General features: G+C 40.8%; 2 protein-coding genes across 18 annotated transcripts in view; one reads left to right on the top strand and one right to left on the bottom strand.

Annotated features, from left to right (window-relative positions):
- Positions 1–11,202, bottom strand: part of TMEM71 (transmembrane protein 71) — a 36,842-nt gene extending 25,640 nt beyond the window's left edge. Inside the window, exons 1-5 of one of the 6 annotated variants that reach the window (XM_045895856.2) lie at positions 11,156–11,202; positions 5,200–5,281; positions 3,918–3,978; positions 1,945–2,154; positions 254–426 (exon numbers count right to left, since the gene is read on the bottom strand). In XM_045895856.2, the coding sequence (XP_045751812.1) occupies positions 254–426; positions 1,945–2,154; positions 3,918–3,978; positions 5,200–5,245 (490 nt within the window). In that variant the 5' untranslated portion in view covers positions 5,246–5,281; positions 11,156–11,202. Of the gene's footprint in view, positions 1–253; positions 427–1,944; positions 2,155–3,917; positions 3,979–5,199; positions 5,282–6,707; positions 7,210–11,155 lie in introns of those variants that run through there. The other 5 variants (XM_045895854.3, XM_045895857.3, XM_045895858.3 and 2 more) reach the window with 5 other exon arrangements.
- A 6,434-nt stretch (positions 11,203–17,636) lies between these two features.
- PHF20L1 (PHD finger protein 20 like 1) overlaps positions 17,637–18,703 on the top strand; it is an 82,315-nt gene continuing 81,248 nt past the window's right edge. For 5 of the 12 annotated variants that reach the window (XM_064587857.1, XM_054512445.2, XM_054512440.2 and 2 more), the window contains exon 1: positions 17,641–17,932. The gene's annotated coding sequence lies outside the window, so the exon portion shown is untranslated. Of the gene's footprint in view, positions 17,933–18,703 lie in introns of all 12 variants that reach the window. The other 7 variants (XM_064587859.1, XM_064587860.1, XM_064587861.1 and 4 more) reach the window with 3 other exon arrangements.

Here is an 18,703-nt window from a genome sequence, read left to right as displayed (position 1 = left end):
GCATATTGAAGATGTACAAATACATTTTTCAAGTATTATCAGCTTAATAATTTACACATTTAAATTAGGCTATTTTGCATAACACATGACATGAATACATATGTAGTTGGATCATATAAGTAGTGTGGAGAGAACTTTAGGTGATTTTTAAAAATGTGGCCCATCCTTTCTATGCAATTGGTCCAGGACCACATGGTTGCTACTGCCTATTTGTGAATGATATTTCACTGTGGAAAAGGAGATTCAAACTCACCGACTTCATTGCAATGGTACATGTCCAGCCTCCTGACCCCCTCTAACCAGGTGTCCTCACTTAGGGAAGAGTCAACATCACCAAAGATGTTTCCATGCAGCCAGGATTTAGAGGCACCGAGGTTGAAGAGATTAGGAAAGGAACGGCGGATTCTCTTTTTCTTTCTAAATATTCTGGAGAGAAATGAAAGTAGCATGATGCATAATGAATAGCAGCCACCTTTGGTTCAAAACCAAGAATTTAGTGGAAGTGATTTGATGCATAGAACACATCTCTGTAATTCAGATCCGCAAAGCTCATTTCATTTGTTCCCTCTGTTAATCCCACAGAAGTTCCTTAAATTTCTGTGTGTTCCAGGTGCCTGGATCAATATCAAAGATACTGAGATACAAAATAAAACCTTCGGTACAAAAAGTTCACAAACCAGTACAGGAAAGAGACAAGAACTATGCAGATGAAGTTAATGACTTCACAGAGCTTATCCCACACCAGATGTCTTTCCTTGTGGTTTACATAAAGTAACACGTTATCCTTGGAACAGCCCCGTGACGGAAGTACTATTGTGACCCCATTTTTCAGATCAGGAGACTGAGGCACAAAAGGTTAAGTAACTTGGCTGAGGTCATACATCTAGTAAGTGTCATAACTGGGATGCAAACCCAGGCAGGCTGGCTCCATAGTCTCTGCTCTGCATTACCATGCTATGTAGGGGATGTGTGCTCTGACGGAATTAACTGGAGGCTGATCTGAGAGCACCAGGAAGGGCATTGCTGATCAGGAGTCAAGAAAGGCTTCTGAGGATAGGTGACCACTGAGCTGCATAGGATGATCTGTCCTATTCATTGAAGAACAAGTCAGTCTCATATTGGGCCATGCTAGGAAATGAGGCTGGAAGAGGTAAAATTAAGGCAGGGAATAAAGAATCTTGACTGGTTCTCCATTATTGTAACATTATGTGAAGAGTTGGAATTTGATGTTAGAGCAAAGGGAAACCACTGGGTATGTCAAGGGAGGGGCATGGTGATGACATAATTTGATTTGCATTTCTGAAAGATTTTGACTACTCACCCATCCACACTCCCAGCAACCCATCCTCTACATTGTAATCAGTATTAATGTGCTAAGGATAAATCTGGTCATTTGTCATTTGTCAATGGCTCCTCTCTACCTTTGGAACAAAAATCAATGCCCTCAGCTGGACTTGAAGCTTCTCTGTTCAGTCTGTATCTGCTCAGTCTTTTCTCCCGTCCCTTCCACCCTGAGTTGTATCTCTGCCAAACCACCTGCCATTTCCCAAATGGCACAGGGTCTCCCAGTGCCCCATGCCCATTCCCTCTCTGGAAGTCTCCTTTGCTACTTCCATTTTAGCTAACATCCTACATCTGTGAAGACTCAAATCAATCTTCATTATCTCTAGGAATCTTGTTTTAACCTGTTTCCCCAAATGAAATAGGCTTCCTTTCCTTTTCCCCACTGCATTCTGTTCAGACCTCTACCCACACACCCATATTGCTTCATCACGTTTGTTTGTTTTCATGTTAGCTGTCCTTGCCCCATGTTAGTCTTTGTGCTTCCACAGTCTGGAGCAGTAATGGGCTCTTAGAAATCACTGCTAAATGAGCAAATGAATGAATGAATAACTAGTGGGTGGATTGGACTTCAGATTCTTTTATGTAATATCTTCTACTTACCTAACTAAATTCTCCTTGTAAAGGACACTGGTCTGGGGTGGGCTCAGAGTTATGTTGCCATCTTTGTCACAAAGGAAACTGTCTTCTGTCCAAGTGTAGTAGCCATTGGAGAGGAGTCTGGGACTTCGGCGACAGGCAAAGTGGGAGGCTGTCAGATCTACAGAGCAGCATTCGAAGGAAGTGTCACCATCTAGGAAATCATAGGCAAAACTGAAGAGGGAAGAAGGAAAGTCCTTTACATCTGTAACCACTACATCCAGTCCCACAAAAACCACATTTCTAGCCACTGTGAAGGAAAATACCTCTTTGCATTCATGGTTACCAGTTACTTCTGCCACCCTAAGAATGTCACTCTTAATCTGGGCTTCATCTTCTCACTAGTGAGAGCATTAAACGACAGGGTATTTAGTGCCTCTTTCTGTTTTAAACATGTTGATAAAAACATTATGGTTAATCAGTCTATTCACCATATGATGCAACTACATCTTTGACATTAATCCATTTTCTTGGATGGAAAAATTGCAAAACAGCCTATCTGGGATGTTGGAAGCTTATAGTCTCCACCCCCTTTCTTTGAATAGCCCTCCAATTGCAGTATCTTTACTCTTTCCCTGTGATTGATAAATTACAACTATGCAGCCACCAGACACAGATGAAGTATAGGGTGAACATACAGTCAAAGAGATCTTTTTGGCCTTTGCCAATTTCCCTCTAGGTCAGCTGTACAAATGACCTTGCAGTTTGTGATTTGGTATCCAGGGAAATCTCCTATTCAGTTGGAAAAATCTCCATGTGCCTTAGGTTTGATAAACAATCATATGCCTGTGTGATTGAAAGGCCACCTCATGCCACAAGCTCTACTGAATTTCTGATAAAGTTTTATTTAATTTTTTAAAGATTTTATTTATTTATTTGGGAGAGAGAGCACAAACTGGGGGTGGGGGGATCAGAGGAAGAGGGAGAGGCAGACTCCCCACTGAGCAAAGAGCCCAGGATCATGACCAGAGCCAAATGCAGACACTTAACCAACTGAGCCCTCTGATAAAGTTTTAAGTGTAGAAACCTGTACACAATTAATACATGCACTAAAGTTAGTAAAATGCTATTTTAAATGGATATTACTTATTAAAAGCTTACTATGAGCCTGGCTCATACTTCATGCTCTATCTACTTTTCACAAACCTCCCCAAAAGCTAAGTATTATAATCTTCATTGGACTGTAGGGGAAAAAAAAAAAAAAAAAAACATGAGATGCAGAAGGACAAATAACTTGGACATTTTATAATAGCTGATGAATGACAGAGCTAGGATTTGAGCTCCGGTCTATCTGACTCTAAAGCATGTGCTCGTTCCTCATGGCCTTCTTGTTCATCCTTGGCTGATTCATCTGATAGTAGCAAGAGGCCTAGAATTTACAAATAAGGGCAGGTTCTAACACCAATGCATGATTCCTTTATACCATTGGCACATTTTACAAAATGCTAGAGAAAACATCAATGAGACCTGCATAAGGAATAAGAGAGAAGAGACAGAAAAAAAAAAGAAGGAAGAAGGAAAAGAAGAAACTTCATTGTAGAACTTGAACAAAATGGTAGACTCTACGTGTTTTTGTGGAGAATGGAATTTGGCCAGCTTGGGCATTGGTGTAGAATCTTGTTGCTCTTATAAAGCAAGATAGTAAAGCATATTTAGGAGAATACCAATTTGAGAAAAAGTAACTGTTCATCAGCAACCAGCAGTTTCTCCGCTCTCCAAACAACTCACATTTGCTCCCACACTCACAGCCACCCCCTCAAATTCCATTATTAGGTTAGAAAAGTTTTCATTTTGTATGTACATGGGACTAAAGATTTATGCCCATACCAAAATTGGATGATAGCTAAAGCTAATATTTTTAAACCAGGAATACAACAAAGTAAGACACATAGGAGGAAACATGATTGATTTATCTTGAGAAAAGTCCCATGGAATACCTTGGGAAAACACATGTGGAAGACGGCTCTCCAGTATATCTTCTCTCAGAGCCAGAAGAACCTGCATCAGCAAATAGGAGAGAAGTACGAATTTATCCCACTTCCCCAGCATGCATGACTGCATTTAATGGAGGCGTCAAAGAAGGTATGAATAGCTCTAGGCTCAGCAGAGATTCCAACTGGTGTAGCCATCCAGTGAATCAGGACTAACACGACTTGTCACCAGGCCTTTATGGGGAGCCAGAAATAATCTACGGGCTTCTATCTTCTGTTTCTTCTCTCACTCAACATTCCTTTAGAGGTTTCTTAGTGGAGGATGAGGCAATAATAAACCATTAGCATCAAACTGACTCATCGTGAAAAGGAGGAAGAAAGCATCTTGTGTGAAGCTGTAGAAAACCAAAATCAATGACCCAATGTGCTAGTTATTTTAGCTTACTCAGTAATTTGAAGAATTCAATCATCTGCCTAGACTGTCTCTCATTAGGGCATTTTAAGGCACTTCTATTGTAAAATAACGAGCAGAAGACATTAGTGGAGGAAAATAAATTAAGTTTTGTTTTGTTTTATATAAATGATTTTCCAATGTATGAAGCCTGTGAATATTCTTAATGAAAAAAAAAAAAAAACAACATCCATCCATTCAATCCACTTTAACCAAAGGCATAGCAACAGATTTCAGTTGGGGAAAGTGCAGCTAATTAATATTCTAAACTCTAAAGCAAGATTTTATACAGTAATGTGTGAACACTTATAATAGGCTCAGTGAAACTTGATTCCACTGTGGACGATGAATATCTAAGATAAAGTTTAGGTTTTCAGATTGGGCTGGTTGATTTGTAAGGAGTAAATTGTAGGTGTGTGTGTGTGGGGAGGGGTTAGAAGCAGGGCTTGGGGAGAAAATGACAAGAGGAAGGAAGAAACGTGAAACCACTACCATTTTAACAACGCCCTTACTTCCTGCAAGTAGCTATCAAAATCATTCAGTATTTTTTATAGACAGTTTTGCATCTTAATAGTAGCTGATAAACAATCTCCTTTCACATTTATGCACAGGCATCTAAAAAACCAGTGATTTTTTTTCTACTAAAAAGACAAATACCACATTTCTCTCAAGGAAAGAAATGAAGTCAAAATCATTGCCAAAGTGAACACTGGCACTTACGAAGCACAAGCTACTGACAGATGGTTAATGGTATGAGTATCAGCAAAATCAAAGCAAGGAAATTGCTAAAAGAAGTCTAATCGTTCAAAAGATAATTGCGCATAGCAGTTCTCCTACATTTACTTGCCACTGGTGTTAACATCAGTTGAGATATTCGGTACATCTTGGGAAGGCTGCTTGTTCAAACTTCACAGATTTTCTGAAAGAGCCATGAAAAAAAGGTGGATTATATATTAAAAATAGAAAAATGATGCCACAACAGATGGCATCTACTAATTGCACCAGTCAGACTTGTTTACTGAATGACACAGAGATTTAGGACTGAAGGAGGAGACTGGAATGAGTGACCACCGAGGTTGTGTCTGCGTGTACGATTTTGTATTATTTCCCATTGTCTGGCTGAGTGCATCCAAATAATCTTGTTCTGTAAATAAGAACAACATTTTATTTGGGAAAGCTAGATTTACGTGATTGATTTGTCATCAAAATAAACAATGCAAGCGAATTATTTGACTAAGAAATCAGAAAAAAAAGATTGGGTTGCAGAGCCCTCTAAATAAGTGTATTTGTAGTTTTGTCATCTAACACACATCGCCCTCTTCATCAAGTTTCAAGCAATACCTGGGGATTGGTGTTGGTCTTTTGTGCAACACCTCGAACCATTGAGAGGTAGTCATAGTGAAGGCTGACAGTCTTTAGTAGATGCTCTCAGCCTGGACATTCCCAAGTAGCACAAGCAGTGTTTCGGTAAAAATAGCCTACCACCAGGCAGATTTCAAATTGCAGTTCTCATGAACATATAAATTTACTTTCTCAATTACAAATTTAAAATATATCCAAGTGTGTAAATTATGTAGACTTTGATCATGTACCACTCATCACATAGATCTACCTGCTGTAGACTATGACACTTTTTTTACACATCGCTATCCTGATAACCTTGCAAGATAGGACTAAATTCTTTTCTGATTTACCACCTCTCCACATTTTTAAAATGTGATAACTAGTAATGGATTGTTTTTGTAGCTGTCATACATTAAATCAAACCAGGATAATCCTACAGCTCCAAAATTGATTCTTTCAATAAATTAGATGCAACACCTTTTAGAAAAACAGAGATCCTAGCTTATAGAGACCCCTAGAGAAGTCAGGAGAACTTTCTGGCATTCCTTGGAAGATCTCTAAATCAAGGCACACATTCATAGATTTTTGTTTGGAATATAAAATAATATTGTTTGCACCATAATATAATAGTTTGCCACTGTCCTTTTGATTTTTGATCAATATCATCTGAAGTGTGCAGCCCAAATTATACCATGTTAGCTTTCCCCAAGCTTTAAGTTTAATTTTAAACCAACAAGTCCTGTGGCAGAAAGCAAGGTTTTACTGCTATATCTTACAGATATTTGCATCAAGCTACAGGCAGTATGCTAACAGTTAATCGAGTATTAGTAACACTGAAAAAACCTTCAGTAACAGCTCTAAATCTTTTCAAGAAACAGATTCTGTCTACCAGTCCCATCAAAGTAACACATCCATTCTGCAAAATAATCTGTCCATACATGTTCCTTCTAAAGGGACTTCCCAGTTTCTCCTTCCTATTGATAAATAGAAGAATTACTGACGTGCAAAGTTTCCTCCGGGCGACAGTGGAGAAATCCAGGACTTAGCGGTTCTTCAGCTGAAAATAATGTCAGAGTGTCAACAGGTGCCGAGAAGTCTTGTAATAAAGGGAAATCCATTCCATCCTTCTAACAGAGGTATGCACACATCACTGTGTGCAGGAGTTTGCAGAGTTTTATCTTCAGTGGCCTCTTGTTCGTTTGGCTCTTTTCTAGAATAAAAGGGCATGTAGTTCTTGAGAAAGTCAGCTTTATAACTGCTCTTGTTTTCTTTCAAAATCAGCCTGCATAACCAGAGACTGAGAGGCAGGATGAGGTCACACTTCCTGTTGGGCTCTCATCAGTGGCATTCACACCCAGGAGTATGGTGAAGACTCGAAATAGTTTCCTGGACCAGCGGCAGGGGATGTGGAGAACACAAATCGGGCCAGCTGGATACATCACGGTCACTCGAGGGATGCTTTTCTGAGCTACCTCATCACCCTCACTGCGAGGACATACGAAGAACTTCTGGAGAAGCAACACTTCTTGCTTGTCATCCTCTGGGCCTTTTCAGTATAGTAGTGCATAGTTGTGCTCTGTCCAAATCAATTAAATTTATTGGTGATAATGCACTGATGTTATGAAATTCAGAATACTCTTCAATACCAGGAACTGGATTTTGTGAAAATGTGTGTAGCGGCAATATGCTGATTCACCAAAGGTTGAAGCTTTACAGGAAACTCTATGGGTGGCACTTTACATTTTATGCTTATATTTTAGCTGAGATCAAAGAATTTCCTGTCAGCGGGTTCCTAAAAATCTCTGCTATTGTAAATGATAAAAAAAAAAAAATACATTCTAGCAACACTAAGGTGCGATGGATATGGAAAGGGTGTGGGTTTTGGAGTTACACAGGCTGAGACTCAAACTCTGTCTGCCTACCAGCTATGTAACCTTGGATTTGTGACTTAAGCTCTTTGAGCTGCAGTTCTTTCAATTATGAGTAATAATATACATTTTGCAGAATGCCTTGGGGAATGACATGAGATAAAAGAAATGAGAAATAAGTGAATCATCAGCTCAGATGTGCAAGATGTGTTCTTTGTTTGTTTTCTGTAGATCAGTTTTTCTTCTGAAGCCCCAGTGGGTCAGCCTGGCAGAAAAGTCAATCTCATTCTTTCTTGAGGCTCCCTTTCTCCCTGAGGTTATGCCACAGGCTGGATCTTCTGTAGAACATGCCCCTAGCAGCAGAAGCTGTTGGGGGAGAGTGCATCTAGTCTGTGGTAGACCTCTTGCAAAGATGGCCTTCAAAGATCTTTGTGGGATCCCCTCCGCTTCAGTGTGGGCTGAAGCAAGTAACTTCTCCTGCATAGATATGACACAAGTGATGGGTTGTCACTCCCATGATTAGGTTACAAAAGACCTGGCTTCTGTCTTGTTGGCCTCTCTGTTACCTTCTAGGCTTACACAATTTGATGAAACAAGTGGCCATGTTGCAGAAGCACACAAACAAGAATCTGAGGGGTTGTCTCAAATGCCAGGGAAGCACTGAAGCCCTCAGTCCAATGCTGGGAATCCAGCCAACAGTCACGTGAGTGAGCTTAGAAGTGGATCTTTCTCCAGTTGAGCCTTGAGATGACTGTATGTCCAGCTAACACTTTGTTTGCAGCCCGTGAACACCCTCAAGCAGAGAAGTCAGCTCAGCATTGTCCACATTTCTGACCCATAGAAACTATGTGATAATAAATGGTGTTTTAAGGCACCAAGTTTTGGGGTCATTCTTACACAACGATAGAGTAACTAATACATAGTCCTAACACATACTACTTTCTGGGCCATTTGTTTTTGCCGTCTATTTTGTCAGGATCTTTTGCTGCCTTAGTGCCATCCTTAGAATACAGGCACATTTATTCCAGACTGTGTCTGGTCACATCTGCCTACACTTACCAGATAACCATTCTGCTCTACAGCTGTTTTGGGAGTCTGGTGCCCTCTTTCTTGTAATCCGTAACTCTCCCCCTTCTCATCCTTTTCCTGTTTCTCCTATTCTTTCTATTTTCATCCTCTTCCTTCCAGCCCTGGCTCATGTTTTCTAGAGGAGGAAGGACAAGAAAATCCTTCTGACTTCCTCAAAGACCCTGTGCTCTGCCTATGTCCACAAATCCCCTTTCCCAAAAGGCTGACATCAAAAAGACTTTACTTTTTGGTCTATTCCTTTACTGATCTGGAACATATTGGGGCCTCATTAATGATCATAGTCATTACTCACTTTATGGAGCCCTTACTATTTGCCAGGCACTGTTTTACTTCCTTTATATATATTAGCACATTTAATCCTCATACCCACTGCATGAGGGAGGCTCTGTTATTATCCTCATTTTACAGGTGAGAAAACTGAGGCACAGAGAGTTCAATACTTTGAAGTTCACAATACTGTGAACTAAAGTCACAGAGCCAGTAAAGGGTGAGCTGGTAGAGCTACGATTCTAAGCTTGGATTTTCAACCTGTAAGCAATAGCGATCACTTCAAACATGTTTGAGCATTCCATACGAACCAGACACTGTACGAAACATTGTAGGTGTGCAATCTTGTTTAAACCTCACGCAGCCCTAGGAAATATTATCCACATGCAGGATGGAGGGTTAGGGAGTTTACATAATTCTCTCAACACTACAAAGTGTCAGAGCCAGAATTCCAGTTTCCCCTTTGCTCCTCTCTCCTCAGACCCACTTTTTCCTTGCTATTACTTAAACGTCAGACTTGTGCTTGCACCAGGATCTTTGTGCTCGCCCCAGGATCTTTGTGCTCACTCTTCTCTCTGCCCAGACTATCCCCCTGATAGTCACAGAGTGTTCTTCCTCACCTCCCTTAGCTCTTGACTCAGCTGCTTTGGTCACTCACTAAATTGCCTTCCACACAATCTCCTTATTCTTCCCCCTGCTTTATTCTTCTCCTTAGTACTTCTGACTATATCACATACCACAGCATTTATTTTTTTGTAGTGATAAATATATTCCTCAGCAGACTGTAAGCTTGATGAAGGCGGAGGATTTGGTCACTTTTCTTCATTGCTGTAGACCCAGTATCAAGAATACTGCCTGCCATATAATAGGTTATCCATTAATATTTGTAGAATCAATGAATAACTGAATTAAAAGCTAGGCAGAACTGACTTTAGCACCTTTATCTTGCATGCTAGAAATCAGTGTTTTTAACAGGATGTCCCAGGGAAGGTTCAATTCTCCACTATTAATGGAGGTTATGTGTGCAGAAAGGGAAAGGGTGAGCAGTAAATTTAAGCCCGCTCTCACCACTGGAAGTCCTACCCAGAGCAACTAGCAAGACAAATAAATAAAAGGTATTCAAATCAGAAAGGAAGAAGTAAAATTATCCATTTGCAGATGACATGATCTTATATATAGAAAACCCTAAAGATTCTTAAAAAAACTGTTAGAACTCATAAATGAATTCAGTAATGTGTGGTTTTTTTTAGGATTTATGTAAGATTTCTTGCAGCTAGAATTCCTGTCTCAAAAATGCTCTAGATATGTCCTTACCATTTGCTCAGGGTTCATATCTGAATGACATTGGGAATAATTTTTTTAAGAGATTGAAATGGAGAGAGACAGACTGAGACATGGGGTGGGGGTCAGGCAGAGGAGGGGAATGGGAAGAGACCAATTAGCTCATGAAAACCCTATCATAAAGTCTAAGTAGGAGCCTGCATTCTTGGTGGCAAGAACCGGGCTCTGTTGGTCTCTCTAATCTACAGCAGCAGATACAAGGCTGTTGCAAAGTAAGTCCTCAGATGTGTATTTTCATGGAATCACAGTGAGTGAAACTGAGACCACCCTCAGAGATTACAATGACTAAAAATATGTGTCCCTGTGACTGGTGAGAAAGAAACATCAGGAAACACCTGACATTTGTATATCAATTATAATTGGCGAAACATGTAAGACTTGTTCTATTGAGTTTAATCCTCATTACAAACCTGGGAAGTAGCTTTTATATTCCCATTTCTATGTGAGGAAGGAGAATCAGAGATGTGTCTAGTTCCTGACATTCTGGTAATAGTGTCAGGTTTAATTTACAACTCCTGGTCTCATTCCAAACCCCTAGCTCTTCATTATTTTAAGTTGTTAATTAATTAATTAATTAATTAATTAATTTAAAAAAGATTTTACTTATTTATATGAGAGAGAGAGATAGCAAGAGAGAGAGAGCAGGAGCAGGAGGGAGGGGGAGAAGCAAACTCCCCGTTGAGCAGGGAGTCTGCACCCTGGGATCATGACCTGAGCCAAAGGCAGAGGCTTAACTAACTGAGCCACTCAGGCACCCCTAACTTGCTATTAAAAAAAAAAAATAACAAGAAACAAGTTAATGCATTTATTTCCTTTAAATTTATAGTCTTCTATGATCTTCAGAGTTAAAAAAAAAGAAAGAAAGAAAATCAAGTGGTGTTTACCTTATCCTGGTGAAACTGGCTCTCTTGAATGTTTTGCAAAAATACAAAAGAGGAAGTAATCCCACACTTGACCACAAAGTTGTGTTGCTGCAATATTTTTTACTGAGGCAAAACAGTGAACTGTGGCAATGCTTGGGCAGGCAAGTTCTCTGCCCCTACCCACCCCCATTCCCTCCCCCAGAGGGGCACCTTTTCATCGGAATGTCAAGCAGTTACTTTGGAGATGTTGGTATTGTGTTCTGGTCCCAACCAAGAGGACAGACACTTAGACCAGTGACAAGTGACCAGTTAGAGCACATATTCTGACCTTGCACATCCATGTGTGCTGACACATACATTGTACCCAAAGCACCTTTTTGTGTGTTGGTCTAGTTGACCGCCCCGTTAAATGCCTCAAGATCAGGAATTAAGCTCATTTATCACTATGCTCCTTGGGCCTAGCACTGTACTTGGCACATTGCAGATGTTCAACAAAAGCTTGTGGGAAGGAAATGGAAGTAGAATGATATTTTTTATCTGCAAAAGCTTGCATCAAAACTATAAAGAACTATAGGGCAATAATAATTTTAGAATCTGCACAGAACCCTTGTTTGAAGCTTACTCATCCTCAAAGCATTTTTCAAATGCCACTTCCTCTATGCAGTCTTCCTTGATTTGCTGAGTCAGAATACACACAGGAATGTATGTCTATTTCAAATGGATTAATATTTAACTGAATATTAATACTGCTATTATGCCTGGTTGTTTCTGTATCCATCTTCCCACCATGGCACGTCACCTTAGAATTGGATACCTAGTTTTATTTTTCTTCCTGTTCTCTCACCATCCATTGCCCAGTTTCTAGCACTCAGGAGAATTTCAGTAAAAGTTTAGTGAGTGATTAAACAAGCCAATGAATGATGAAAGGATGCATGCATGCTGTCTGCCTTATCTGAGAATGCCAATGAATTGTGGCTAGCTCCATTCTCAAGGAAAGTAATGATCAGGAAGAGGTTAAAATTGTTTGCTGTTTGGTTACTACTAATCTGCATACTTGCTATGTTCTGTAGCCTACCCTCTCCTCCCCCAATTTTTAAAAAAGATTTTATTTATTTATTTATTTATTTATTTCTGAGACAGAAAGAGAGAGAGAGAGAATGGGAGGGGGGAGAGTGAGAAGGCGGTGGAGGGGAGGAAGAGGGAAGGGAAAGAATCTCAAACAGACTGTGCTGAGCACAGAGTCCTAAGCAGGGCTCAATTTCAGGACCCTGAGATCATGACCCTGAGATCATGACCTGAGCTGAAACCAAGAGTAGGTCGTTTAACCCACTAAGCCACCCGAGCGCCCTCTCCCCCAGCTTTAACAATCCCCAGCAATGTGTTTCTTTGGTGTTGAAACTGCCTCTAAAAGCAAACACCTAAGGAATCAGGAACACGAATGTTATGTCAATCTCTCACTAGATTTGCCTCTCATTTGGCTTGCTTTTCTAGTTTTGCAAACCAGGAAGAATGTTCTCAGTTTTGTTGCATGGCTGTAAGTTGTAATTTGGAGTTACAGTCAGTAGAAGCCAGTTGCAATGAATATTAGTTGTTTTTTTTTTTTTTTGTCCAGCTTCTGTTCCCTTTCTTTCAAGTAACAGCATCCCAATTTTCTTTAAAGGACCCACTTATTCCCATCTCTCAGTCTATGAGGTTTGGGCCAGTCTCTGCTCCCACTTGCCTGATTGGGGATGGGACCCAGATCCACGTCACGTCAGTCCAAATCACCCCCATGGCCATCATGCTTGGTTCACAGGCAGACACCTGATTTAATTTAGGCCAATGAAAGAATGACTTCTAGGACTTGTTTTCTGTTCATCAAGATGTTGTGATGACAAGGCTGAGGCTGTTGGGGGCCTACATGTGGATTCTGAAAGTCAAGCCAACCCATAGGAAGCAGAGTAAAAGATGTTATAATTTGATCCCTGACTCCAGCTGCCCCAGAAGGCAGACTTATCCCTTCTTGATTCCATAAAGAGAAATTCCCTTTATGTTTATACCTGTTTGTATTACATTTTCTGTCACATGCAACCAAATGAATTCTAACATACCACAGTTCTGAAACTTCATGTACATTAAGAATCATTTAGGATGGCTTTTAAAGTGCAGATTGCTAATCTCCAAATCTAAGACACAGGTTAGGGCCCAGGGACTTGCATTTTAACAAAGAGCCTAGGTGGGTGTAAAGCAGATGTTTGCTGGAGCAACGGTTGAAAATACTGCTTAGTTAATGCAAGTGTTAACAGTGAACAACAACAATCAGAGGAGGTACAAAAAATCAACATAGAAGCTGAAAGTTAAAGAAAAGTCCATCTTTTGTCCTGGTAGGGCAAGGAAGAAAATCCATGGAGGAATCAAGGGTTGATTCCATATTCAGTGCTTTTGCAGGTATGGAATCTTTACCTTTATTTCTCTTTATTATTCCTTCCTGCTTTAGGGAGCATGATTGTATGTCTCAATTTGTCTGGGACTTCCCAGGAATCCACTTGTTATTCTGGTATAATTATAATAGCAGTTTTTTGTTTTTTTTTTTAAACTCTCATAAGTGTTCAGGCTTGGATTAAAAAATCATGGTCGGTCCATTGTTTCAGGACAGTATGTACAAAAAGGACTTCTTTATCATTCAGATCTCTTGCTGCATTTTTAAGCTTTTGCCAAGTGAAACATATTTTTTTTCTATTGTATGACCTTTACTAGCAGACAGATATTTCAAATTACTACTGCCAAGTCAAAAATTCTTAAAAATCTCAGAAAGCCAGGTAGCTTCTGAGTAGCATATGAATTTCCAGTAAAAGTAAATAAATAAAACAAAATTGTTTATAACATCTGATCATCTTTAGGGTTAACTCATTCTAAGAAAGCAGCATATAAACCCATACATCACAATAGGAATTATGTTAGAAGTGTGAACAGGATGCTGTGTGGACATAAGGGAGAGATTGTATCTCTCCATTCTGTTCATACATGGCCTAGAGGTCCAAAGGCAAGAGATTAATTCTGGAACAATTATCACTTCTGGTCAGTTAAAAAGGGATAGAGTGACAGATAAGACAAGCAGTTTTATTGGCATGGGAAGGAAGAGAGGCTAGTGCCATTTTCAAAGATTTTTAAGCACCTGGAATAGAGAGTTGCCACAGGTGTCTATTCCAACAGTTTAGGTCTTTATTCAACTAGTATATTTAAATTTTTTTTTTTTGAATTCCTTTCATTTTCTTCTTTGGTGCTGATTATAAGATTAGAGAAAAACACACACAAAAAGGCTTTCTTGTGTGTCATATGTAACAAAGAATATGTGATATTTAGTAGTAACTTTTTCCTCCCTTAAAATAGGTATATAGAATTGTCAAATATTGCAGGAGATAGAATGGTTTCATATTTATATTTTTAATGTTGGAAGAATTTAGTTCAGTGATTTCTGCCTAAGGACAGTTGTTTCAAGATAATTTGCTCACTGCTTGTTTGGTTCCACTCAAACACAGCTGTAAGTTCTTTCTCTCTATATTTGGCAATGAAGTGACTGATGGCTAACATTAACCATCTGGATGAGGGGTGTGTTGGGTGGGAGAGAGGGGAGGGGACATAGCAATGAAGAGCTTCACTGTGTGGCTGGGGAGTCATCTCTAGACTTTTCTACATCTTATATCCCTGCCCCAATCCTGACCTTTGACTCTACATGGTCAAAAGAGGCAAAGATAGCCTATATGAGTTTTCTTCAGTTTTATCAAACTTAACGCCCCCTTTGTGAGTTAATATTATGTAATATTCTCAGGACTTTTCTGAAATTAAATTCATAGGTAGTATAATCAAGCTACACACATTTAAAAAAGTAATATAATGACATAACAGTAACATAAGAACAAACTTTATGGAGATAATTTATAATAAAAATAACATGCATTTCAATATATAAGTGTTCAGCCATGACTCACAAAGAGACATAATGTAGTAGTCAAGTGCTTATATCAAAATTTAGATTTACCTTGAGTGTAACAGCTACGGATGCAGAGTGATACAGGTACATTCTACCAGTGCCTCAAATACTAGGAGTAGCTTTGCCAATGGTGGCATGATTTTTAAAAATGGGATAAACTCTTGGACATGTTTGTAAAAAAGAACAATCTTCCCTCGTATTACACGGTTACTTCATTCCTGGAAAAGTTGAGTGTGTATTAAAACCTTGCAGAACAAAAACCTTTGTGCTTTGGTGCAAAACTGAGTTCAGGGCTTAGACAATTATGAAAAGGGTTTTGACCTACATGAATGTTTGGAGGGACATTCAAAGTCATGCATGACCTGGGGCAATTCTTCAAGATATGGGACTGCACTGTCTTAGGATGTCTAGCAGCCCTCCTCTGTCCCACTAAATTGCAGCTGTGCCCTACCCCAATCATGTGACAACTAAAAGTGTTTCCCTTCCCATTTCCAAAGTGACCTTTAGCGGATGGTGTTAAGTCCATTGAAAATACTCACCTGCACAATTCACAAGCCAGCAATCATTTACATAAGACTTCATTTCCATTTTTTTTTTCTTTCAGGCTGTATTATTGGTGGGGTCACTTATTAAGTCCCAATTAATACAGGAGAATCATATTTTCAAGGTAGATTTGTGAATTCTTAACAAATGGTGGAGAGTGGATAGAATCTATGTTTATCCTTTATGTATACATTTTATTTAATTTACAAGCAATCTCACATTTTCACTGATGTTAACAACAGATACTAATTTTTTTCTCACTGGCTTATGGGTGAGCTTGGGTTCTGCCAGGGTTCAGTTAGTTAGCTCTAGGCTGAAAATCAGAAATTTGGTCCCTGGTACTGCCACTGCTGTTGGAGAAAATTTTCCTTATTTTGAACATCATCTGCAGCTTCTCATACAGTCTTCAGGGACAGAGTCTAGTAAGTGTAGCTCAGAAGAGCACTTTCGCTGGAAGGGAGACAGAGAATGGGAGCTTCTGACATTTTCATCTTATTTAGCGTGAGGTTGACTCTGCCTCCAATACTCATAAGGTGGGTGTATCAGTCAGTTTGTATTAGGTTATGCTGCATAACAAACAACTTCCAAACACTCAAAAGCTTAAAAGAATGACTATTTATTTTTCTCCTTATCCTACATATCAGTTGTAGAATAACAGTGAGTTCTGGGCTTATCACGATCTGTCTAGAATCTCGGTAATTAGAGCAGTTGCTGTCTCAAATATTGCTTATCACTGTTCTAGAGACAGAAATCTGGGTGAATTGCCTTTTAAAACTACCAGCTGGCAATGACAAAGTTCACTTCCAGTTTCATTTTACTAGCCAAAGCAAATCAAATGGTCACACATAATTCTAAGGAGGGCAGAAAGTATAATCCTCTCATGTGTTCAGAAGATCCTAGAAATATATGGAGTACTACACTAATGACAACCATGATGGTAAATTTTCCAAACATGGAAAAGGAGTTCAGATGCTGGGCAACTCCAGTACAAGACAAATGTCCACTAGAGACTGTCTTATTTATATCTTTTCTATATATCGTCATGCTCAGTCTAGCTCAGTAGCTATTAGTAACATAGTAAGTGCTGAATGAATGTCTCTGGAATAAAAGGATATGAATATAGTTGTTTAAATTACCAAATTTCACTATAATTAAAGCTTAAAGAGAGATACTTTGCTATTTTAACTCCACACTGTAAAGCATGATAAATATAAGTGTTATTTGTATGCAATGTTGCATTTAGAAAGCTTGAGATCCAGAGTGGTACACTGGAAAGAGAGAGGAAAAAGATTTTCATCTCAACATTGCTTTGCATGTGTTCACTTGTTGGTTTCCCCTACCGTGCGGACACTTTCTCCTGTGCTTAGTACAGAGTTTGGTACATGGTAGATATACAAGAAAAGTAGCTCTCTTATCCTTAGCTGGGTCGTCTTGGGGAAGTCACATCCATTTACCCATAGGTTCTTTAGCTGCACAACACACACCGCTTAGTAATATGTGCCTTTTGTACTGTAAGAATCTCATGAAATAGCAACACAATTGTGTGAATGTGGTTGTCATGTAATGTACTAACAACACAGTAACTTCCACAAAGCGTCCACTCAATAGCTGTTGGTTGACCATGGCAATAACCATTTGCTCTATTCTTATTATGAAATGGGGTGGATTTCTAAGAAAGAGTGTCGTGCATTTACAAAAGTTTGTCCAAGGTGCTGGGATTGAGCAATTTGGGGAACCCGTTTCCTATCAAATCGACAATAATAATACTCAGTGGGCTCTGTGCTCATCCCTCAAAGGTCAAACACTTCACAACCACTAACGGGCTCCTCGAGCCAGCTTTCTCTTTTGCTAATCACCGCCCCGCCCTCTAGCCATCAGCCAACTGCTGCAAAGCCCCGCCTTCCAAGGGCAACTCTCCAATCGGCTGCGCAGCCCGGGCCCAACCCCCGCCAGTCACGTGACGCGACCAGGCCCGCTTCCGGCGCGTCGCGGGCGGCTGACGTCGCTGGGCCCGGCGTCGCGTCAGGGCTGGCCGGCGGTGGCGGCGGCGGTGGAGGCGGAGGCAATGGCAGCGGACCCCGAGCGGGCTTGAGGGCTCGGACCTGCTCCCTCCCGCGCGACCTCGGGCCCGACCCGGCGCTGCGGCCCCAGCGCGCTCCCCTCCTGCTTCCTCCCCGGCCGCTGCCTGGGCGGAGGCGGAGGCGGAGGCCCGGGCTGGCCGCCCTGCTCGTGCCCCGGCTCGGCCCCGGACGGCCCGGCTGCTGTGCGGAGAGGAGGCCGAGTCGGTAAGAGGCGGCGGCGGTGGCGGGGCCTGGAGGCCGCCTGGATCCCGTCTGGCCGCCCGGGACGCCCCCGCGCTGGTGTCTCTCTCCGGCCCGCACCCCTCTCGCGTCCCTCCCCTTAACTCGCCGCCCCTATTGTCTGGGCGCAGTCGCTCCCTCTCCCCCTCCCTCCCTTCCCCCCTGCCGAGGGCCGGACGGCTGTCAAACCTGGAGGCTTCTCCCGCTCCCCGCCCGCCTGGTCTAAGCCCTTCCTGTCGGTCTCTGCCAACCCCTCCCGCCCCGCATCAGCCACCTACCTTCTTTGGCCCCGGGGCCATTCTCTGACCCTTTCTTCTTCACTTTCTTGGTGTTGTGTCTTCCTGCTAATTTTCTTTTCCCTTCCAGTTGTCATCTCTTGCAACGTTAACCATCCAGATATATTTTTGCCATTCTTGTTTGCGTTCTTTTCTGTTTATGTTCCTCCGCGTTCTCTCTGTCCCCTTTTCTCTTTTTGCTTCAAGCCCCCCCCTCCCCCCCATAGACTGTCTTACTTTGCTTTTTCCTTAATTCAAATCTCTATTCATCCTCCTTTCTCCACCCAGAGAAAAGGAAATTGTGCCTCATCCCGAAGTATCACTGGGAGTTTCTATGTCTTAACTCCACATTTATGGGTTCGATGTTTGATTATAGAAAATAGTGTAACTGGTAAACACCTCTTACTAAGTTCTTGTGAAGAAAGTAGAAAAGTTTGCTTAGATTTCTACACAGATATTTAAGTAACTGCCTAATATGTTA

The sequence above is a fragment of the Mirounga angustirostris genome, unplaced genomic scaffold, assembly GCF_029215605.1.
Source record: "Mirounga angustirostris isolate CCGP_5_RB_7025 unplaced genomic scaffold, mMirAng1.0.hap1 SCAF_4, whole genome shotgun sequence".
Lineage (NCBI taxonomy): Eukaryota > Metazoa > Chordata > Mammalia > Carnivora > Phocidae > Mirounga > Mirounga angustirostris.
Note: the sequence above shows the minus strand (reverse complement) of the source record. Positions and strands in the feature narration are given on the sequence as shown.